This window comes from Sander vitreus, chromosome 7 (genome assembly GCF_031162955.1).
Source record: "Sander vitreus isolate 19-12246 chromosome 7, sanVit1, whole genome shotgun sequence".
NCBI lineage: Eukaryota > Metazoa > Chordata > Actinopteri > Perciformes > Percidae > Sander > Sander vitreus.
Window position 1 is genome coordinate 2,381,914 of NC_135861.1, and position 25,371 is coordinate 2,407,284.

General features: G+C 42.8%; 1 protein-coding gene across 1 annotated transcript; it reads left to right on the top strand.

Annotated features, from left to right (window-relative positions):
* The first annotated feature begins 6,249 nt into the window (after positions 1 to 6,249).
* stk35 (serine/threonine kinase 35) lies at positions 6,250 to 24,858 on the top strand. The gene is made up of 3 exons (XM_078254183.1): positions 6,250 to 7,017; positions 9,002 to 9,812; positions 23,695 to 24,858. The coding sequence occupies exons 1-2, from the start codon at positions 6,471 to 6,473 to the stop codon at positions 9,736 to 9,738; spliced, it is 1,284 nt and encodes a 427-aa protein (XP_078110309.1). The 5' UTR covers positions 6,250 to 6,470; the 3' UTR covers positions 9,739 to 9,812; positions 23,695 to 24,858.
* Positions 24,859 to 25,371: the final 513 nt, after the last annotated feature.

Here is a 25,371-nt window from a genome sequence, read left to right on the forward strand (position 1 = left end):
TCAGTTTTCATCATCACTGTCTCAGCAGAGCAGAAGACACCTCTTGCAAGTGTGTTAACCCTTTCTCATTGGATGGACACATTTTCCCCACCCTTTTGCAGAACAGTTAACACAGATGTCATTCAAGCAGTCCAAACTCCATTGTTTTAGCTGTGGTAACCAAACAGAAACCATCTGTTCCTAACTATTAGAAACTACCTCCATCAGTATGAAATCACGGAAGCACCTGTTTGACGCTCCTTCACACAAATCTTTAATTAGCAATCAGTCTGCAGGCCTTAAAGGTGCAGCGTCTGTGTTGTTCTCTGCCAACATGGATGGAAGAGGTCTAAGACAGAAGAGACTGAGTATCAATAGTGGCTATTTCTTATACTCTACAGTAATAGATGTTTATACTTTACTGTAATGGATTTTATTTTAATGTTCTTAATTTCTTATACTCTAATAGATTTTATTTTGGCTTACATGTATTTTGTGTCATATTTACAGTATTTCAGTTTTCAGCCACAGTTTGAAATAAGAATCAATGGAATCAATAAAATGTGCATCAAAGCATTTCTGATTCTGGATCCAATTTTTTGCAAGAAGGCAAATATGACAACAAATGTCTCTGGCATGAAAGCTACGTAGAGTAATAGACTACAATGACAATCAATGGTGCACTGATTCCCACTGAGAGCTGTATTTAGTATTTTGTTGTCCACTGTGTAACGGTTGATTGGAAGAGCTCAGACACTTGTTTGCAAGTTGTGTTGTTTGAAGGCAACATTTTCTTTTGTTGCATATTTTGAATGTTTTGGCACTGTTAGAGCCTTTTGCAAACACAATGTGTAATTTTGACCATGAGTGCCACTGTTTCGGCCTGTGTGTTAACTGTTTTGAAAAATGTGGAGTTTGAGTTGACTGCTGTGTCAAAGCAATCAAGAAAAACTGTAATGAATGTCCGTTACATTCAAGCCATTGTCAAATGAGTTGCTACAAAGCTAATCAGCTCCACACAACTCTCTCTGTGTTTCTCAGTATGACTATGTTCAGAAGATTGTGTCCATGTTATTTTAATCCTCCGTGTCCTCCTTGGCTACAAGCAACTGTGTGGAGGAGGGGTGGGGGGCGGTGCACGGTCACGGAAGACTTGTATCATGTGGACGCGCCGACAGTTTTGTTGTCATTACTTAGAATTCCTCATGGTTGCGACAGAAACCACGCACTATAGCTTTAAGGCTAGAAAAGCTCTATATGAATACAGTCTGTTTACCAAACAGCTCTAGTCTAGCTATCACCAGACCAAGCTCAATCTTTTAAGATTGAACATTAGTCTGGGGAGTCTGCTCTGTGTTTTCTACTGCACAAGAGGCGTGATCAACGGGCGTAGTTCAAATGACTCTGTACGCAATTGGATAGTCCTTCAACCAATCAGACCAGCGATCCAGGTGACGTAGCAGTGACAGCGGCATCAACGGGTTACTGCGCTTCGGTGGCCGCCATGTTGAATGTAAACAAAAAGCTGCTTGGTCGCTTCTCTATTGTCATCGTGTAAAACCCGCCAATAGCGCGGTCAGGTGGATAAGCCATTATGATTGGTTCTCGCAAATTTGTAACAGAAGCAGGACAGAAAAATGTACAGGTTTCCAGCCTGAGCTGCAGGGAGAAATCAAATCACCAGCAGATCGGGCTGGTTTACCCAGTTTAAAACAGCTCAGGTGTGAAAGCAACTTTAGGATTGAGAAATAAACTATAAGTATGTAGTGTCCTGCTTAGTGCAGAGTTTACGCTGCTGTGCCCTCAGTGAGATTCCTGCTGATTCAGTGGCCTAAGCCTCAGTAAATTCCCCTTTTGATTAGAGCCACAAATAAAGCTTTACTGGCCACTGAGCTGTGACAATACAGTCTGCTCTCTACATCCAGCCAGCCTGGTATGCAGGGCAATGAATGCCACAATGGGATGGCATAATACAATACTTTTATCTAACCGTGTTGTTGTTTTTTTCAGCCTGGTTAGCAAAAGCAAAGGGCCCTCGGGGCTTGTTTGGGTGTAAGGAATAGCATGAACTCCAAGGGACACTAACAGATTACCATGCAGCACACACCAACGTTATTACACACGTTGACCCACAATAATGTCCGTCCTTCAGACCAGTCTGTGTCAGTCTGAAGCATGGACATTATGTGGGTCAGCTCGAAGTGGTGGAATGTAACTAAGTACATTTACTCAAGTACTGTTCTTAATTAGCCTACACGTTTTTGGTACTTGTACTGTACTTAAGTCTTTTCTTTTCATTCCACTTTTCAGAGAGAAATATTGTACTCTTTACTCTTTTTTTACTCTTTACTACATTAATCTGACAGTTTTAGTTACTTTACAAATTAAGATTTTTTTTTATGTAAATGGACTGTATTTATATAGTGCTTTTCTAGTCTTAACGACTACTCAAATCGCTTTTACATATTTAAGGTTTAAGGACACTGAGGCACTCAGGGCGGCAAAGTTTAAAAAGCCTTTATTATATTTCTTGGCTTAATCATTAAAACAAGGCAACGTGTTTTGGTCGTGAGGCCTTCATCAAGACAAGTATAAAATGTTTGCATATGAACTGTATCTTATAGCCTATTGGCCAGTAGTCACCATAGACAGTAACATAAATGGACACAGCGACGCCATAGACTTCGACGGAGACCAGTGAAGGCCATTAGAAGCACTTTTCCGGTGATGGCTGAGCGTTACTGCGCAGCCTCCAACTGAGCTTGAAGACGTAGATGTGACGTGAGCAACCTGTCTGAAAGTTGGAAGTCTTCTGGTAGCTGTGCCAAGAGAAATCTCAATCATTCCCAATCTAGCAGAGACGGAGAGCGTGAGTAGGAGCTGTCCATGAGCGTAGGAGCAGGAGCAAAACATTGCTGAAATATCTTGTTCCGATGCTTTCATGGACTCTGTTAGGGCTTCTCCCTTGACTGTTATGCCTCCACGCCTCCAGATAGATAGATAGATAGATAGATAGATAGATAGATTTTTATTGATCCCAAAAAATGGGAAATTCCGGTAGGAGAGAAGTCACATGATTGTTGTGGACAGGTAGTCACATGACAGACCATATTCAGCAGTATATCAATATATATCAGTTTTTTTTACATACTCTTTTACATATTACAAGCACCAATCACACACATTCACACACTTTGGCTCTGCCACAGCCATCCGTTTACACACAAAACACATGTAGTTTATAAAATCTGATGTTTTATTATAAATTAAACTGCCCAACAATATAACGGCCTACAAGTCCAGCTGAGATGATCAGACCATTAAACACACACAGTTTTCTACAATGTGAGGATTTCTCTGCGTCGAGTACTTTTGCTTTTAATACTTTAAGTACAATTTCCTGATGATACTTACAGTCATGTGAACAAATTAGGACACCCATGCTAAAGTTGACTAAAAAGAGGAATAAAAAAATGGTCTTTAGGAATTTGGTCTTAATGTCTTAATTAAAAAAATGAGGAAAAATCCAATCTTTAAGGACACCAATTTTCTTTGTGAATGAATAATGTATCGTAAATGAATAAATGTTCTTCCTTAAAATACAGGGGGCATAAGTCAGTACACCCCTATGTTAAATTCCCATAGAGGCAGGCAGACTTTTATTTTGAAAGGCCAGTTATTTCATGGATCCAGGATACTATGATCCTGATAAAGTTCCCTTGGCCCCCACATCATCACATACCCTTCACCATACCCCCCCATCATCACATACCCTTCACCATACCCCCCCATCATCACATACCCTTCACCATACCCCCCCACATCATCACATACCCTTCACCATACCTAGAGATTGGCATGGGGTACTTTCCATAAAATCATCTCTCAATGCAAATCAAACCAGCTATTAGACTAACTGAAATAAAACCATGTCAATCTCTAGGTATGGTGAAGGGTATGTGATGATGTGAGGGGTATGGTGAAGGGTATGTGATGATGAGGGGTATGGTGAAGGGTATGTGATGATGTGGGGGGTATGGTGAAGGGTATGTGATGATGTGGGGGTATGGTGAAGGGTATGTGATGATGGGGGGGTATGGTGAAGGGTATGTGATGATGTGGGGGTATGGTGAAGGGTATGTGATGATGTGGGGGTATGGTGAAGGGTATGTGATGATGTGGGGGCCAAGGGAACTGTATCAGGATCATAGTATCCTGGATCCATGAAATAACTGGCCTTTCAAAATAAAAGTCTGCCTGCCTCTATGGGGATTTAACATAGGGGTGTACTGACTTATGCCCCCTGTATTTTAAGGAAGAACATTTATTTATTTACGATACATTATTCATTCACAAAGAAAATTGGTGTCCTTAAAGGTTGGATTTTTCCTCATTTTTTTAATTAAGGCATTAAGATCAATTTCCTAAAGATGGTTTATTTATTCCTCTTTTTAGTCGACTTTAGCATGGGTGTTCTAATTTGTTCACATGACTGTATATACTTTTACTGAAGTAACATTATCAATGCAGGACTTTAACTTGTAACAGAGTATTTTTACAGTGTGGTATTAGTACTTTTACTGAAGTGAAGGATCTAAATACTTCCTCCACTGCTGTCAGCGCGTGTCCACCAGCAATGTCATCACATTACACATCAACTCATCACTTCCCTGCTAGTTTGTTTAGTTTGTTATTTTCACACATATATAGCATAAAGCCAGATAATAGAAATAAAACAGATGTGACAGAAGATGTTAAGATGCCACAGGCCACAGCCATTTTCCATCTGACATTATTCATTTCACCTTTGCCATTTCCATTTGGCCTTTGTCATTTGGATTTTCAAGCTGTATGCGAATGACGAGGCGTGAGACAGACAGATTTTTTCTTCATTATTTTGCCAAAAATGGCTCTTTTGATATTAAAGGTTGCTTATCCCTGCCATATACTAGCAATCCGGCCTGTTTGCCCGTTACAACCATTCTTTTCATGAAGGGTGCATATCAAACTGATGACAAACGTGTTTTGTTCTTCCTTGGGAAGGGGTATCTGAGAATTAAAGCCCTTTTGAGATCCCCCTCCCCCTTTCAAATCCCCCTCCCCCACCCCTGGGAACCACAGGCAGCACAATACATTGAAAAATATCAATGTTTTGTGTTGATTGTTTCTTCTTTCTGGTTCCTTTGTTTAATATGTGTTATGTGTCTTTGCATGTTTAACTTAACATGCTTATTTTAGACAACATGACTCCAGAAAAAAAAGAATTTATGTTTAGGCCTATTAATGATTTTTAGTAATAACTACTAATGTAAACATACTTTGTCTACTGCATCAACTTACCACTCTGCGTTAATACAACTTGACCTGTTACGTTTTACCTTGTCAAAACTTAAATGGTTTAAGGCAACGAGTTTCCACGCAATGTTCTAGTAAAGTCAACTAATTCAGCATAACATTGTAGCCTTGCTGCTTGGGGGGTTGGGTGCAGTCAGAAGTGTGCTCTGTTGCACGTAACCAGATCCAACAGTGATGTCACTGGGTCATGGAGGACACTAATAGTAAGTCATTGCAGCTATAGGTGAAGTTAAACCACTGAAGGTCAGCAAGGGGGAATAAGTTACTCTTTTAATCAACGTGTACCCATTCTAGTTTGGTGAGCATGGGTTTTTAATTCCATAATAATAATAATAATAATAATAATCCAAAATACACTTTCAGTCCTTGGACTTGTAGTTTAGTCAGGACATGCCTCATAAATCAGGGAAGGGACCTAATATTATTTAATTAATGTTCAAATATTCCATCAAATATATAGCCTATAATGACCACTTGTCGTTGTTTATTTATTTATTTATTTTATGCATCAAAAAATGTGCTCATACAGTAGCCTAGATGTCAACGCAATAACATTTGTGTTGTGACTTTTGCATTTAACCGTGTCGAGCACCGTGCCATTGTCTCTACAACGAGAATTATTTCAGGTGTTATGGATCACTTTCAAAAAAACCTACATGTAGCTATGCACACTATAACTAGGCCTACATTACATCTGTTATATGGATATGAGAACTACCGTATGCGTCCTTATATATTTAATAATGTACTCTTATCAAGACTAGGGTCCTTTTTCAAAATAAAAACAAACGTAGCGTGCTCGCTGTATTCTCCACCCCTTTGATCAAGGCGGGATCTCCGCGAGCGGTTTTCTCTCTCCGCCAATCACCGTGCGGTTGCAGAGTACAGCCCGCCCTCTGTTCTTTGTGTGTACTTGGAAGCTGGAACATTTTGTTTCTGAAGGTAAATACAGTAAGTCCCTACAGCTGGACAGCCAGTGGCACTTTACTAGCTTTCTCATTATCAACAGCAATCAAGCTCCAAACTGTTGACAGGCTGGCGTTTAAGCTTCCCTAACGTCAACCAGGCAGACGTAAGGACGTCAAACTTTATTAGTTTAGAGTTTGAGTAATGAGAGATAAACACGTCCTCCCTTCATGCTTACTTTCAACAAAAAAGAAGTTATGGATATTTGCGACGGGAAGAAGAGGAGACAGGTAAGCGGCGGCGTGCGGGGCTGCAGGCGGAGCGTGGCCGTAAAAATGAAGCGCGACGTGGGTAAAGTCCTCCGCTCCCTAACGGTGGGGGACAACAATCACACGGAGCCTATGGAGGAGGAAGAGGACGACAACTGCTTCTCCATTAGCTTCCTGCGGAATGGCCGACTGGAGCCTTCCGTGGCGCTTTCTCCGCGGTATAGCCTGCTACGGGAGGTCGGGCGGGGAAGCTACGGGGTCGTTTATGAGGCTATAGCCCGGAAAACAGGGGCCAGGGTGGCGGTGAAGAGGCTCCAATGTGACGCCCCGGAAAACGTAGAGCTAGCTCTGGCCGAGTTCTGGGCTCTGACGAGCCTGGAGAACCGTCACCAGAATGTGGTCCAGCTAGAGGAGTGTGTCCTGCAGAGGAACGGCCTGGCCCAGAAGATGAGCCATGGGAACAAGAGGTCCAAACAGTACCTGCGCCTGGTGGAGACGTCACTAAAAGGTATGGACATTTTAGGTAGGCTACTGTCCTGTTTATTTTCCATTTACATAACAATAACACCCATACTAATACTAATGAAAGAAAGAATGTGTTCATAAAGGGAGCTCCAATCATTTCTTAAAGTAGCCTTACTCCAAATACATTGTCAACATTATTACATTTGACTGTGAGCAACTGTCACTGAACAATTTCCCTGAGGGGATCAATAAAGTATTCTGATTCTGATGAGCTCTAAACTTGTAGCCTATTGAAGACTCAGTTTTCTCATGTTTTAATGAAAGCACACTTAAGTTCAGCTACAAGATAGTTAAATGTATTTTCAGCTCATGTAAACATGCACTATGGGTCTGCACCTGCAGTAAGTGTAACCACAGTTGTTTGGATTTTCTGAACCACACTCAGCAGCCACAGATTAACTAGAAAAATAAATATTAAAATGATTGCTATGGTTCGGATGAATCAGAATTAGAACCAGAAAAGGATTTATTGCCAAGTAATTAACAGTTATGAGGAATTTGCCTTGGTGCATACATAAACATATTAAAAATGAATATGTAATAAACAAATACAGATATATTCATTATAGCTGTTTAACATTAAGGAAAAAGAGCCTGAATGGTTTAAGAAGCTTCACTGGTCCACTTTAATGACGTATGGTTGCTATATCTTTACTTAAACAAAACCATGTGGACAATATGTACCATAAACTAGAAATTAGATGTATGTATCTGTGGTATTAAGGTTCATTTACTGAAGAAGGATATTGTGAATTAAACATAAAATGAATTCCTTTTGCAGCCTTCTTTCCGTCAGTGCTGTTGGTTGCTATACATTACCTATAGTAGGCACAGAGAGTACACAGTGTTTCCCTCAGCCCACAAAAGAACACAGTGTACTACTTGGCAGCGTGTTAACCCATTGCTTGTTGACTGACATTTCAGACACTAAACAATGATGTTAGAGTGTAATCTTGGATATTATAATGAGATACTGTAGCATAATCTAATGACATATACATTTTTTATTCTGTTTGTGTCATTGATGCCATCAATCCAGTTTGACCTACTTATTACTCCCTTTGTTATTGCTCAGCAGGAATGTTGATTGAAATAGCAAGCTGGTGAATACTGTACATCTTCTTCATAAAAGTGAAATTTAGCTGACCTGTGCTGTTAAAACCCAGAGTTATAAGTGAACCAGTGTGCACAGTCTTTGCTTGTTTTCTTTTAATAGCCTGGCTGTTATGTAAGTGTCACCATTCAGACTCTTGAAATGAAATATTAATCCCGAGCTGGCATCTTTCGCAGCCATCAAGTGACAATACACAGAGTTTTTAGGATTCAGATAACAATTAAAAGGCCTTGCTTTTAATCTATATGCCCTCTTACTCTTTGTCTTGGTCCACTTAACCTAGTTTCTGAAACGTAAAGACAGGTAGCAGCCCACAGAGTGATCATCAGGGCAGGTCAGTGTGGGGGAGTAGTGTTGTTTGATCACACAAAGTGCTGTTTTTACCACAGACCGGCTCAGATTATTATTCTAAGTGTCTGACAGCATTATGGAAAGGATCCCTACAGAGATAGACCTTTTTGTTAAAGAGTAAGATGCTTTTTTGTTTAACATGAACCAGCTCAGAAATGGCTATCTCCAAACCCACCAGACTCCATTTCACCTATCTGGTTTTGTTGCAGCCCGGTTCACGGCTGCTGGTTACAGCGTTCTCGCTCAATACTGGACCAGTTTAAAATATTTTTGTTCACATTAATCACTGAGACATCAATGCATGTGAAAATAGGTTGACGGAAAAAAATAAGTGTTTTATTTAACAAAACAAATTTTTCAAACTCTCAAATATATCGATATCATTATTTTGCCTTAAAAATCCAGCAACACAGGTTGTAGCTCTAGTGAACAGACTGAATGTCACAGTTTGACTGCTGTTATCTCACTAATCAGGTCATATCTGTCCATCTGCATGCTGCAGGGGAGCGCATACTGGGTCACCCAGAGGAGCCCTGTTACCTCTGGTTCGTCATGGAGTTTTGCGAGGGCGGGGACCTCAACCAGTACATCTTGTCCCGCCGGCCCGACCCCCAGACCAACAGGAGCTTTATGCGCCAGTTGACGAGCGCCGTGGCTTTCCTACACAAGAACAACATCGTTCACCGTGATCTGAAGCCCGACAACATTCTCATCTCACAAAAATCTGGTTCGCCTGTTCTCAAAGTGGCCGACTTTGGCCTCAGTAAAGTGTGTGCCGGCCTACACTCCAAGAACAGCGAAGAACACCCTGCGGCAGGCGGCAGAGGCAGCAACCAGAACAACATCATCAACATAAACAAGTTCTGGTTGTCGTCGGCCTGTGGCTCGGACTTCTACATGGCTCCCGAGGTGTGGGAGGGCCACTACACGGCCAAGGCGGACATCTTCGCCCTGGGCATTATCATCTGGGCGATGATCGAGCGGATCACTTTCATCGACGCAGAGTCCAAGCGCGAACTGCTGGGCACCTACATACGGCAAGGTACAGAGATTGTACCTGTCGGGGAGGCTCTTTTGGAGAACCCCAAGATGGTTCTCCACATCCCTCAGAAGGCCAGGAGCTCCATGTCCGAGGGGGTGAAGAAACTCCTCCAGGACATGCTGGCGGTCAACCCTCAGGACCGACCAGACGCCTTCCAGCTGGAGGTGCGGATGGACCAAGTCACGTGTGCTGCGTGACAGCCCTTCAACTTCCCGAAACCTCTCCTTATTTTAACCTAAATAGTCAAAGAAGGGACCACTCTCCTTCCCAGGTAAGCTCGACTTCCTTGAAAACGTATTAGTGTTTCTATCTTTCTACCTTTTTTAGGAACGCTCTCTTTAAGTTAATTCATGATCATGTTCGAGTTTATTTTTCATTTCCACATTCCCACGGTGCTAACCCAAAAATGTGCACAAATATACACATCTCAGATCCTCCAGTCAAGGTCTCCTCCATGTCCCCCGGTCCCGGCTTAAGCAAAAAGGTGACAGAGCTTTTTCTGTTGCTGGCCCGAAAACCAGGCTCTATTTACATTGGCCACGCAAAAAAATCCAAGTGAGCCCAAATGCGTCACTACTCGGATGTGTCTGTGGGGGCGGGAGCAGGAAAGTAAATACAGGAGGAAGGTCCTGTGTTCTGGACGTCTCCACGGTCAAACCAGCTCCTTATTGTAAATAATTTTCCGGACATTGTTTTGCGAGCGACGTTGCTACGTCTGCTCTGCTCACCGAGACGTCGCTCCGCTCCGTGTGGCGTCCGTCTCCGCATGTAACGGCGGCTGGTCTGACCACGGAGATCCGAGTGAGTAGTGGTGATGTTTAACTGTTAAACAAGCTACCAAACAAGCTAGATAACGCAACAATCGCTAAGCCAAGAAAGAAAGCATCACAACAACAACGTTTGACGGGCCAGGAAACAGAGAGCAGAGCAAGAAAGAAAAAGAGAGAGCAGATACAGACACCACCAGGCACTTCTAGTTAGTTGTAAGTGATGATTGAAAGGGGTTACTTTTTGTCTTAATCTATACATTGTTTTTTAGTAAAATCCGGCATATTGTACCTTTTGACAATTGTAAATCAGAACAGGACATCAGTAGGGCTGCACAATTAATTGCAAATGTATCAAAGTCACAATATGGACTAGTGCAATATCCAAATCGCAGGTGGGACGCAGTATTTGTTAAAGGCAAAATATTTGTCAAACCGTTCTGAATTAATTTTGTGGTGCTGCAGAGACGTCCCGGCCTACAAATCGTATCCAACAGACTAAGTCCTCCAGACTAAATCACACTATAATCAATTTCGTTTGAAATATTTTTCAATGAAAATGAGAATAACGATACAAAAATGATCATTCCCTCCAATATCGTGAATCTTATCGCAATCGCAATATCACTCAAAGTAATCGCAATTGGATATTTCCCTCATATCGTGCAGCCGTAGACATCAGACGGCGTGTTGGCCTAATTTCTTCACTTCTAATATAGTTCCTAAGCTTGCCTGCTGCTCTTGACTTTTGCCAAAGCTTCCCATGTCACTGTTGAGGGAAACCGGATTAACAGGAGTTAATCAATACACGAAACTGAGCTGTTGATGCAGTTAACAAGATGACGGATGTTAACAGAGTGCACAAAGTTCAAGTTAGCTAACAAGAGGTGTGTGGATGACCTCGGCGGGCGGAGAGGGCGGGGTGAGAGCACAGCTATGTAAGCAGGAGAGACCCAAGCAGGGTACACCCTGGGCCTGAGGGCAAACAGCTTGGCTTTGAATAAAGTACAAACAGGGTGTGTGTGTGTGTGTGTGTGACAGTCAAACAGAAAACAATGAGTTCTTTACCGGGAAAAGAAGGTTTTTCTGGTTCATATTCACACCTGGAAGTGAATTACTTGTGCAAAACATTCAATTCTGACTTCTGTTTCCGTCTAAAACACTGGCTGTTACAAGTTTTCGTCCTCTTCTCTGACAGCGGACACACAATCTGGCTTATTTTCCATGAAATGCTGGCGGATTAACGCCTCCCTCATGAGTGATGTAGCCTATTTCATCTTTTTATTACTGCTTGTTACTGCTTTGCATGGTTGAACGGTGCAAGAAGACGGCTCGGGTCTGTGTTGCTTGGCTGTGTTTTGATGCTTGCATGACTTCTTATACCGAATGGGGATACTGTTGATGTGTAACTGTGCTAATGTCTTGCTGCTTCCTGTAGCTCTGCGTGGCTTACTGAGAGAGCTTATTTGTTGCTCTAGCTGTCTGTACGGTGTCTTTTTGACTTCTGTCTGTATAGTGTAACCTGTGCTAATGTCTTGCCGTTTCCTGTTGCTCCTGTATCCTTTATAAAATAAAGAATAGGAATATATTGTAACACGGCTCAAGTGCCGTTACTTTAATCAAATGCTGAAACCCCGCATCCTCCAATACGATATATTTCGCTATAAACCATCCAATGCTTTAGACCTGAACCTGCATGGAGAGGCTGTTTAAAACGCTGCGGGAGAGAAAGTTGCTCTCTGTCAACGGACACACTGGTAACAAATCTGAATCGGTTGTCATTTAGTGTTCGGTTCATTTTGGCCTCACAGATTTCAGTCAGAAAGGCTTGTGCAGAAAACAAACTAAAGTTTAAGAAAGAAAAGATTTCCGCCGAAGTGAAACACAGTTGGCCCAAATTGGATGCAGAGTGCAGCTGTCAGTCAGTTTCAGGCTGCTGTATGAAAGCATTACTGTTAACCTGACAATGATGGGGGGGAAATTGGAGGATAAAGCCGCGACTGTGTGCAAGCACGTGTTGCTTATGCTTGTAGCAATACTTCCAATAAGATGGCACGTTTTCGAAGGCATCACGCCATCCCTACTATATAACAACGAGAAAAAATGAAGTATTTTTCCACTGAAAAGTGCTTTTAAACATCAGCTTTTGTAGTAGTGATATATATATATATATATATATATATATATATTAAAGAAGTCTTAGTCTTGCACCTTTCACCCTTTCTACAACAGAAAGTCACCTGACACTTTTTATAGGAAATACTTTTACTTAATCATGACCTAATCTCACCCACTTTACCACTTTCTAAAAAGGGGAATATTTTGGATATCTTCTCCGCTCCCCCCTAAACAAACTGCACACTCAGCAGGAAGTAATGTTTTCTGCTGTGGTGACAGTGGAGGAAAAGTGTCCCTGTAAGATGTTAATTGTCTCAGTTTGCTATCTAGAGCGGAAACTCCTTTTCGCACATCAATCAGCCGCTGAGTGGATGTCCAATGACCCGAACTGTCCGTCTGTTTGTTTGAACTTGAACCCTCCATTGACCAGGACTAAGTCGACGATTGTTTAACAATTAGCTCTCCAATAATCCCCCACCCCCGCTACCCTGCCCGTTCGCTCTGTGACGTAACGCCTCTCGGCTCCCAGCTGTCAGCAGAAGGGACTCTGAAAGTGTTGTTGTGTGCTAGTCCGCTGCTTGGCCTCGCTCTATAGTGGCATTACGGGATGGTATGTTATGTAACAGGCCCACAAGTCGTGCACTGGTTCAATGGAAACTGTCTTCTGTTGGAGAGAGGGATTAGTGACTGTAAACATACGGCAATGATACTCCCATCTGATGGAGGGACGTATGGGGCTCATATTGTTTTTGGTCAACATGGTTAAACCTCATTGGCTCTTACCAGTGTATCTCTGTGTGTACTTCATCCACAGCAATCCCACCAATCAGTCCCAAAACGTCCCAGTTAGAGAGGAAATGACCTAAACATATTCTTTGCAAATCTTTACAATCATTCCCTGAAAGAACCAAGCAGGTCTGCCTCGTTGCACCATCCAAATTCTCTTTAAAACGACATTTTCAGCGTGTTGCATGCTAGCTCAGAGTAGAGGTGTGAATCTTCACTGATCTCTCCTATATGGCTTTTTTCTATTAAAGCCATATAGGATATTTAATTCATAGCTTTTCAAGCTTCAAAAACAAAACATTCTGCAGCGCTCTAATACTAAATAAATAGGATACATAAAACTACAGCACTGAGCACACGGCACTTCCTGAATGTGCGAAACATACCAGAATGTGTCAACAGAAAGGTTGTTAGGCCTGCATTAAATTGTAAACGGAAATAATCGATTATGGCCCGGCCGATTATCGATGCAGCATCGTCCACGTCCACGATTCAATGCGTCGATTATTTGATTCATTTCAACACCTCTAGCTCAGAGTTTGTCGTAGTTTCCCGAAGCGAACAGAGTTTGAGAACGGCAACACACACAGAGAGAGAGAGGAAGGTGAGGGACAGTGCACCGGATGTCAGGCAGTTATCCTCCAAATGTACTTGCGTTGATCCAGACTACTGGTCAACAGGCCTCAATGACCTGGGTGGACCTAAACCTGAGTTTTGTGTGACATTCCCCGTGTCCATCCTCCCTCACCTCCACCGTAGGACGATGAGAGTGCAGCTCCTGGCTCAGGGCTTATGGAGGCTTGCGTCTGGAACTTTTAGTCCTCTTGCTGCCTGCCAGCCAGCCATGCACCGACTCCGTCTGAACCAGGCCAGAGAACCGAACACCCCGGCCACGATGAACAGAGTAGACCTTACTTTGGGAATCTTTTTTTGATTTCCCTGACCGCGTGAATGGGCTTTTTACAAGTTGAGGCACTTTCAGGGTGTCATAAACTCACTGATGCCCTCAAGCAGGGTTGAGGAGCTTTTCATCCTATCAGAATATTAAAAAGCGGCATACATTTTGAAAGAAAGACACCTGGGTCTGAGAGACCGCTGATCCCGCTCCTCTAAAGGAAATGAAGTTGTTTGGACAGCGGTTTGAACGCAGGGTACAGTACACTGTGTTCTGTCGGCTCAGTCACTGGGGGGTATTACAGAGGGGACGAGAAATGCCAGAGGGAGGCAACCTTTATGAGATTTTGGGAGTGGGTGTGATGAGTGCGTTGGCGTTCTTATGTAACATGGTTGTATAAGTGAGCATTCAGTGGCTGAGAAGGTAAATATTTCCTAGAGGCCTTCAGGGTTCAGAGAAATAACTGCAAAAAAAAGGAGTTCCTACACAAATATTTCTGGTGGAGCGAGGGGCTGGGCGATATATATAGATAGATAGATAGATAGATATATCATGCTTTCTGATAATTCAATAAATAAATAAACTATATGAAATAACCACATGGTAAAGTCTGTTTTTGTAAACTCCTGTGTGAATTAAATACTTTCATTTTATCAAGAAATTTAGTGCAAAATAAACAAAGTAAAACGATCAGAATGTAAAGCGTCGTCCAAATGACGTAAACGTTGCTGTAATGCAGTTTCTTTTTTTTTTTTACACACAATATAAACAATATTAAAAAATATACATACGATAGACCTATTTATATCGTTTTAAAGATATATATATATATATATATATCGTCATATCGCCCAGCCTCAGGTGGAGCTCCTCTTTGTGTCCTTTTGTTTATTCGAAAGTTAAAATCTTGGCGAGCAAGAGGAGAAGTCTGGCTGAGAAGCTGAAGCCATGTCAGTAATCTGACCCCTTCCTTTTTATTTTTATGTCATTTGTCCATAAAAATCTACAATGTGTGATGCACATTTCGGCACCCTGTACAGTCCATGCCATCCCACAGTGCTCTGGGAACAACATGGATCCACATCTTTTCCACTCCGCTGTCCCCATTCATGGTGGCTGTGTTGGATCTAATGGGCTGTAAGCTCTTTACAGCGTGTTAATCTCACAGTCTGCGTACCGTCTCATTCCTGCCAACATCGGGCTGTGAAAAGAGGGAGATTTTCTGGGTTATCGGTTGGAATGGCCTAACGTTACTTGCAACCTCCCAGCCACCATATAACCCTACACCACAAATGTAAACGGTGTAAACTAAATGATTTTTAATGAGCCTTAAATCCAGAGCAATCCAAAATGTACCGAAATGTAAAATGTACTGTGTGTTACCTCTGCCTTTGTGACTTTATCGGCCTCCGACACACCCTTTACGAGGAACGAGCCGATGTTAGCAGCTCCCCTCTGGGCCTCTACAGCATGTATGTTTGCTATATTTAGCATCTTTGCTAACGTCATTTACCTACCACCGTGTTCTACACTTAAGTCCGCCCGGCATAACGTTACTTTGCGAAACGCACAGTGTTTGCGGACGTGTTCGCTCCAAGAGGACAGACATTTTAACGTTAACTTCTTCTTTTTAGGAGCTGTTTAATCATTTTTCAGTTCGGTTGACTGACTCCAACATGGGCTTGAACGTGATAAGTGATGCACGGCACGTCAGGCGGGTTTTTTTTGGGTTGGGTTGTCAGCAGGGCATTACATTGACACCCGCCAACCCGCCAAATTCCGGTAACTTTGGCTGGTATAACACTGTAAAGTTACGAGCCAATTTGTCCGGTGATGAATGAAGCGAAGCGTGTGTTTTTAAATCGGCCGGCTGCAGGAACGATCCGACGAGTCAGTGTTTACAGAGCCGTCTGTTTTCCGTCAAGAAATTTGGGCGGTTTTGTGTGTGTTTGGTTTGGAAACCTTTATATATAATGATCTGCTGCTGTGTTGATCAGATGTACCAAAGCTGCTGACCGGGTTCATTTGGACCTGTAAATAATAGATGAAAAGAGACGTGGTCTGCATCTGTCGCAGAGATTGAAAGCAGAGGTGGGTTTCCTGTCTCTGATATTACTTTATGGTTTTTTAACTCACTCTGTCACTGCTGTTATCAACTGTGCGTGCGCTCCGTCCCGTCACTAAATGAGAACATGAGAACTTCAAGATGGCAGGATTGCCCAGAGAACGCAGATGGTGGAACAAACAAACAGTGAAACAAACTGTTAACCATTGTGGGGCTTGGCCTTGGAATACATTTGTCCTTGTTCACCTTTTCAGCTGTTGTTTTGAACCAGATTTCCCCTCTCATTTGTCAAATGTCTCTATTTTTTTCAAGACTTTATTGACAGGACGTTGTCAGTATTTAGACAAATGAAATATTTGTGTTGATCTAAATAACTGATCCCGACAGAATGACACATCTCTTTTAGCGGCAGCTCTGTTTTATTAGAAAGCGTAAGTGCTGAATGTCCCAACCTTTGAAATGTTACAGCTGGTTTTGTCCTCTGGTTATCAAAGGTGATCCTCATATTGCACTGTGTCCAACCTCTGTGTTTGCTGCGAATGCTTTGTCAGTTTTGCACCAAGAGAAACTTGGAGGCACACACCTAAACTTACACAATGAACAGTTTTCCTGAATGCCAGCCAAGCGGAATGTGTTGCTTTGCGTGCCTCACGGCCACAAAACCACCCCGAGCTCGTAAAAACTCTCTCAAACTGGTTATAGAGAGCTGCCACGGTGTCCTGCACTCACAAGAAGAAACCAGCCCCCACCACTTCCCCCAGTATACCGGTCTCTGCTGGTTTTTTTAACAAGATAGTAGTCTGCTTTTGGGTTGTGCAACAAGAAGTGGCTGAGTTGGCAGCAGAGCTCAGCTTGTCCAGGATCTGCTGGGCTACAACATCCCCCTTGTTTCCCTCGTCTCCGGCTTATTAATGTAGCAGTAATATCTCCAACAGAGCAACACGCAGAAAAATCATAGGCTGACGACATACAGCAAGGGTGTGAACAGAGGGGGGTTTCAAATGTTTATATGTTGCACCACGTTAGTTTTAGTTTAGCTTTGCCTCTATGTTTCTATAAGTTTCTTACATTATTACATAGTTCTTTGCAGGACAAATATCTGTGTATTAACAGTTTTATGTATATTTAAACAGAAACTAACTTGTATTTTTGTAGAATTTGTAGTTTTTCGGCTCTACTTTTTCGACCATCAGAACCAAATGACATTGTTCTTTTCAGGACTCTTCCCGGGAAATTATTTGGCTGCTAAAATGAAGTATTTCTGCTAATTTTTACACCTCAAATCTATTTTCTTTCCACTTGTGCTGCTCAGGCATGGGCCGGTTACCGGTTTCAAGGTATACCACAGTTTTGAAAAAGTCACAGTTTTCAAAACCACTAAAAATGTCATACCGTTCCTAAGGTATGAGCTGTTTGTTATGAGTCTACAAGGACAGAAAGTGCAGTTCAGAAATACGACTCCCTGCCAGAGTGCAGTGTGTTCACAAACACATACATTGTGTTCAATGGAAAAAAGAAATTGTTGTTTATTACCCAGACATTTCAAAAATAATACATTTGAAAGCTGTAATTGCAATACCACAATACCGGTATTGCAATACCGTGAAACCGTGATATTTTTGCTGAAGGTTATCATACCTGCCCGTTGCCTCATCCAAGAGAGCGATGTGTTCGCGGCCCGTCTGAAAATAAAAGTAAACGGCAAGTTTTTTTCTTTTTTAAGCTTTTATTTTCAAACGGGACTCGAACACACCGCTCTCTTGGGTGAAAGTCCTGTGTTTGTTTGGCGCTCTTACGTTTTGTCTCATTACGTCCTCCTCTGCTCTCCTTATAACGGCCACTAAAAACATAAATATAAGTCGTAATTGCTGCCTGAACAAACGACTTCTGGGAGCGTTTTTCTCTCCAGGGAGGACAGTCTCAGACTCAGGTTTTGGGAGGCATGCTCGTAAAATGCGAGTTCAGAAAGTTCACACACGACATTCCTTCACAGCTGCTCTTGCGAAGACAAGAGATGGAAACCAGAAACTGCTGAATGCGGAGAAGTTCGAGCCTCAGGGCACCGTGACTTCGTCAGCTGTTCTTTTTTTTTTTTTAACAACACAGTTTTTTAAAGAACAGATTTGGGTCGAGGAGGATGGTGAACGAAGGGAAAAACAGGGTTCAGGTTCAGAAATGACTGGAATCCTTCTGCATGGAGATGAACAAAGGATATTAAATCAGTGACCAGTGACCTCTGTCAACCCCCCCGACCAGAAAACAGATCGATAGTGCCTGGCTTTTAGTGCGTCAGGAGGATACTTTATGGCCTGACAGCTCTGCAGCGTCGTTGGCAGTTATCTGAGAGGATCCTAGGGCTGCTCGTGGACAGATGTGGACAGGGTATGGAAACAAAATGTATTTGCTCTGCAGAAGACGATATCACATTAATTGACTTCTGGTCAACTGTTTCCTACTATCTGCACCTCTGCTCCTCAGCAATACAAGGCGGTATTGTCTAAGAGTGATCTCATTTTCTACCATACATACATGGAAAAGTAATCATAATCACAATTATTTTGGTCAATTCAACTCATTGAGTTTTGGAAAGATGTTGCATTTATTAAAGATAAAAAAACAAAACTGTGAATCCGTGAAACAAATGAATGTGAAATTTCCCTTCATACGTTTCCTTGCAAAATAATGTTTTCTCGATTACATTGTTTTTGTGATCATAAGAAGCGGAAATCGCGATCAGTTCGATTAATAACACCGCCCTACAGGAACCTGAAAGATGACGAACCCTGTGGACTGAACTCATTATGATTTCTATGTTTTCATAGTCAGTATCTGAATGAATTTGACACTTGCTTTAAAGGCAGCTACACACCGGGCCGATAATCGGCTGTCGGACGGTCTGGCGAGGTCGGTGACTCGAGTCTGGTCGGTGTGTTCCGTGCCGTCGTCCGTCGGAGGGGCCGTCGGCCTTCATTTTGGCCGACCTGACATGCTCAGTCGGAGACAGGGCAGTCGGGACTCACCTGGAAATGGCGAGCGGGATGAGCGTGACTAAGCCTCTCAAAATCTGACGAAAATCTTTTAAACTGACCTTTGTTGATCTGAAATGAAGACAGATTCAGCAACTGCACGGCCTGTTTCTCTCTTAAAATGTTTTCAGAAACACGTTTCGGTGAACTACTTTAGTACAATATGAGATCGTATTCTGAATGAGTCGTCATTAACGGCCGGTTGAAAAATCCAAAATCCGGAATCAGCAGCCAGACCCACGTGACGCATTCGTCCAATCAGCTGCCGGTTTTCATTTTCTGGGCTACAATACAGATTAGCGCCGCCTGCTGTCATGGAGACGTATTACGTCTCATTGCTTTGGTGTGTTCTGAGGCACTTTTTAGACCAACTCGGGGGACACTGATCGGTCCAACTGCCTTTTCTTTTGCTGTCGGCCGTCTGGTTGGTCTGTAACGGCCTTAATGCACACCAGGGCTGGGTATGGCTACAGATCTCCTAAATCAATTCTGATTCACAAGTTACCGATTTGATTTGATTCTATAGCGATAACATTTTGGATATTTCAGTTACCATACCAATTTAGCTTGGATATGAAAGAGATTCTCAAGGGACTAATGCTGTGAATTGTACAAGGAACCCTTTAACCTGGAGCCTTATTCAAAATATAAATGCTGTAGGGAGACAGAAAAACATGTACAAGTGCTGTCTTAAGGCAGAGGGTGCGATGCAGAGACAGAGACCTGAAGCCACATCTGCGAAAACGGCCTTTGGTGCGTTTTTTCAGCCTGACATGGATTCCTTAGATCGTCAAGTTTCATATGATACCAATGTCTTCAGTCTGACTTTGAAACGGAGCCTCCTAAAAGATTGATCTCAGGATTTTATGAATCGATATCGGATCATTCAAATGAAGATCGATTTGAACAGGGCTGCACAATATATCGTTTTTTTTTATCGGCATCGCGATATCAACCGGCACAATGAACGCCTTGTGAAAGGCTGCGACACATCGATAAAGACACTCAGAGATTTTTGTGTTAGTTGAAAGACAATATCCCTAGAATACTACACTTTAATACAGTATGTAACTGTCAATCTTTTTTTAGTGGGGCGTTTTAATGTGTTCAATGAAACAACGTTGGAAATGATTGCCATTCAATTTGTTGTATTTTAGCAGAGTACTGAAAGCAGCAGAACTGAGTACACTTTAATATCTGTTCATTTATCTCAAGTAATATTGTTATGGAGATATTCTGTTAGCTCATATTTTCCTGATATCCTGCAGCCCTACATTTGGGGTTTTGGGGTGGCAGTAGCTCAGTCAGTAGGGAGCTGCGTTGGGAAACAGAGGGTTGCTGGTTTAAGTCCCCATACGGACCAAAGTATGGTGGTGGACTGGTAGCTGGAGAGGCGACAGTTCACCTCCTGGCACCTCTTGAGCAAGGCACTGAACCCCCAACTGCTCGGGGTGCCTCTCCATGGGCAGCTCCCTCACTCTCTCCATTAGTGCATGCAGGTGCTGAGCATGTGTGTGTAATTCAGTTCAGTTTTATTTATAGTATCAAATCATAACAAGTTATCTCGAGACACTTTACAGATAGAGTAGGTCTAGACCACACTCTATAATTTACAAAGACCCAACTATTACAGTAATTCCCCCAAGAGCAAGCATTAGCAGTAGCTATTGCGACAGTGGCGAGGAAAAACTCCCTTTTAGGAAGAAACCTCGGCAGACCCAGACTCTTGGTAGGCGGTGTCTGACGGTGCTGGTTGGGGGTGTGATGAACAGTGGCAGTAATAGTCACAATAAAGATAATGGAACAGTGACTACAATGGTAGTCGTAGTAGTTCATGTCATAGTAGGGCACAGCAGGGCGTTTCGGGGTGTAGTGTGGCACAACAGAGCATAGGTGGACGCGGCAGGACGCAGCAGGGGATCTCAAAGCGTAGCAGGGTGTAGCAGGTCCACAGCGACAGCTGCACCCAAGACCCGGGTCTTGGTGCCACCCTATTCCAAGGTGATATTCTGGGTGAAGAAGAAACATAAGGACTCCGGGGAGTAAACTCCCCAGAGCTAGGTTAGTAACAAGCATTTCTGGGACTATGATGGACACAAAAGGAAACAAATGAAAAGAGAGATGAGAGAGCAGCTCATTGTGTCATAGGAAGGAAGGAACTTCCCCAGCAGTCTAGAGTTATAATAGCATAACTAAGAGAGGCAGGCTAAATCAGGCATGTGTGTAATAACAACAGAGTGAAAACATTGTAATTTCCTCTTCCAGTGGGATTAATAAAGTATACATTATTATTATTATTATTTATTTGAATCAGATATTGGATTTTTTTTAAACCCAACCCGAATGAATGGAATACTGGATGTTACTGTAAATATATGTGGAGTTTAAAGTGCTCATCCTCAGCAGTGACATGTCTCCATTTTGCACATCATCCCTCATTCACCATCCCAAACATGCGTGCGTCCTCCTAAGCTGACCCACTTTGTGTTCATACCATGTGCCGCAAGGTTACGCAACCTGTGAGGAGAGGCAGGCCGCTGCTAGCCCAAGCTGTGGCATGTCAGCCGCTGGGCTATAATTAGATCCCAGCGCTGCACTAAACCTGTCCTCCTCGGGACAGCTACATCTACAGGCAGGACATACACTCGGGGGTCAGCTGGTGTTGTCGTTTTGCTGCAGGTAGATGTAGAAGCACCGGTCTGGGGCTTTGTGTCCGCAGTGATGTCGAATTTAAGGTCAATACATCTCGTATTTATTTCATTGTTTATTTTTGCAGAGACCGCTCACAATTAAAAGTAATTGCACCAGAGTTAGCGAGCAGCTAACCAAACGATACTGTACATGTAGCAGGTTTTTATTTATCGCAGTTTATCACAACTTTATTTCTCTTCTAAGTAGGCGTGTCTGACCTGGTTGTGTGTGAGGTTGCTTTCACACCTGAGCAGCTTTTTTTTAAAATTGTATTTAGGAAAGGTTCGCTGAGAGGAAGCCGAGAGTTACACATTCAGCCCTGGAAGTTTTATCAGAACCCTGGAGCATTTAGTGGGATAGTCCGGCCTCGGTGTGGAAGCTCATTTGAACTCTGGTCCGCTTAAAAACGGCGGTCTCTGTTACATCTGTCGCTACCTAACCCCCCCCAGCAGTGAGAGACAAGCGGCTCTGCAGCGCTGCATTCAGACAACAACATCAGCGCAGCAGAGCAGAGGAGCCGCTCTCGCTCCCTCGGGCCATCGCTGCAGCAGCTGCGCGCACACACACACACACACACACACACACACACACACACACACAGAGAGTCTGATAACTTTAGACAACATATGGAACGAAACGGGAGCGGTACGGGATTCGGGACTCTTTCTCTCGGGATTTTGCAGGACAGGATTTTTTTTTGGGGGGGGGGCGGTCACGTGATCGGGATGTGACGGGAGTATTTTCGTGGGCCCGGGATGAGATGGCAGCGACAGTTGATTCCCCTGTCGTCCTCTAAAGTGAACCAAAAAACAGTGCATTTACTAGCTAATGTAAACACTTTCATATATGCCTGCACGATTCGGGGGAAAATATGAATCACGATTTATTAGCTTAGAATTGATATCACGATTCTCTGCCACGATTCTTATTCTCACGAAGTGTGATGTTTGTTGCACACATGAACCATGACAAGACAAAACAAATTGGCAGTACCAAACATAGATTCTTTTTGGCACCTAGAGCACGTTGCTCATCACCACGAGCCTGTAAACACAGAGGCTTCAATGAATACAGAAAATAAAGTACATACTGGCCATTTAAGTACAGTAGGCTACCAAAAATACTGACATATATCACATTGAAATAAATATGGCCCTCATACAGCCTATATCTGAACTCCTTGAACATGCCTTTACATAATTAAAACACGTCAATGTCAAATGCTTTCAATAAATTAATTGAAGGAGAAAAAAAAAATCGAAGTCATTTAAAAATGTAATCGCGAGCAGGGGCGAATCGAGATCGCGATTTATCGTGCAGGCTGATTTTATATGATTTAAGGGACGATAACTTTCAGATCCATAATCTATTCTGAGCACACATCGCTGGTCGTCTGTGTGACATCATCATCTCTCTCTCTCTCCTTCTCTCGCTGTCTGTCAGCTGATCACATCGTTCTTCTTATTCTTAAATATTAGAAACACTGAAGCAGGACCAGAAAACCCGAGACGTTATAAATCTGGTGTTGCTCCATTATTTCTGAGACCAGAAGTGTCGGAGAGATTGACTCAGATATTCTGTCCAATAGACAAGCGACCGTTTCCACCGCGTGACGTTCGTCTACAATGTTTGGTGTTTTGACAAAGTGCAGTGTGAACGCAAACCGAGTCTACCGAACTACAGGTGTGACTGCGCCCTAACTAACGTGTACTGTCTAAATGTTATCAAAAGCTTAGGGAATGACGTCCATCAGTTTGATTTCTTGTTGCCCCGTTCTGACCTGTGCACACTTTGTGTCTTTGCAGCTTTGTTTACTTTATGGACGTGGACTACGATGGAAAAAAAGGAGCTCTGACAAACCGAACTGTGAAGGATCCACAAGTCATGATTTGAGCGGGAAGTGATGGACTGGCTAATGATTCCAAAACTCTGGGACAGGAACAGTATGCAAACAAACCGTGCACTTCCAGCCACAGCCAGTTGCAACGCCTGCCACCACGGAGCTGCGGACGTTTCATTTCACTGGTGGAGAATGTCAGTGTCTGGGCTGACTGGATATGACAACCAGGTTTAAGACAGTTTTTATATTGGTTGATTTTGGTTCCCACCAGCCCCAGTAAACATTTGTAATCAGGGCTTGGTATCGCCACAGATTTCCTAAATCGATTCCGATTCACACGGTCCCATTTCGTATTAATTAGATCCTGTAGCGAGTCGATTAGGGATGTTTCAGTTACAATACAAGTTTTGCTTGGATATGAAAGAGATTCTCAGAGAACAAATGCTGTAATTTGTACAAAGAACCCTCTAACCTGCTGCAGTATTGAAAATATGAATGCTGTCGTCAAGAATTGACCCCAAAGCAGTTACATAGAGACAGTGCTGTCTTAATGCAGAGGGTGCGATGCACAGACAGAGACCTGAAGCCACATCTGTGAAAACGGCCAAGTCCAGTTTTTCCCTCGCCAAAATGTAGCCAAACTTTGGAGCGGCTTTTGATCGTCTAGTTTCATATGATACCAATATCTTCAGTCTGGCTTTGAAGCGAAGCCTCTTAAAAGACCGACCTCAGGATTTTATGAATCTCTGTCGGATCATTCAAATGAAGCTCGATTTGAATCGGAAAATCAATTTCTTTTTTTAAAACCCAGCCCTATTTGTAATGTACTTGTGTGAATTACAATGAGCAGCAGTCTGTGTTTGCTACGCTGCCCTGTACAACCTCGTGCCTTAACGTTGATTCCCATTAAGTGCGATTGCATCATGAAATGAAAACGATGTTGTGGGTTACAGAGGAAACTCGTACACCGAGGCAGAAACTTCACGAGGCTGGAACCACTTTGGTCTCGTGCAGGTTTCTTTAAATTGACCAAAGGAATATTTTGCTCTCAATGATGTCACAATGATTTCTCCGGCTGCAATAATGTCAAGTGAGAATGTGATCATTCGGTGGCTCGCCTCTACTCAAAAGCTCAAGTGCAGTCATGATGCTGAAGCTGAAATATACAAAACTTAAACTAAAATGATATCGGCATCAAGGATTTTCTACGAGTGTCACATGTACGCTCATGTTTAGAAGGTTTACAAGGATATTTCACTCCAGAGACACAACAAATGTGAATGTGGACAGTTTTCACGTTGATTTGAAGGTGTTTCACAGTATTCTCCTTAGAAGTAAGCCGGCCTGGGTCAACTCCATACAGTACTGTGCTATTGTAACCAAGCAATTCAGATTTGCTTTTTATGTGGGCATTAGTACCTGTTCAATCCAAAGAGCAGCTGTTGGACAAACTACGTTTATCCGTTTATCATCACTGCGAAGCTCAGTATGAACATAGTTTCTAAATTAACGTATGACCAAGAAACAATCATGATCATTTAAGTGGGATTTAAAGCTGTTTCATGCTTCTACGTTCAGGGCGGTCGGGGCGCTGCGGACGCGATGGTGCGCATGGTCGCTGAGAACCGTCTGGACTTTCATA

Excerpts from the sequence above, each read along its gene's own strand:
- stk35 (XM_078254183.1), top strand. The coding sequence starts at position 6,471 with ATGCTTACTTTCAACAAAAAAGAAGTTATGGATATTTGCGACGGGAAG. Across the intron at positions 7,018-9,001 it reads GGTGGAGACGTCACTAAAAG|GGGAGCGCATACTGGGTCAC; the intron begins GTATGGACATTT and ends TGCATGCTGCAG.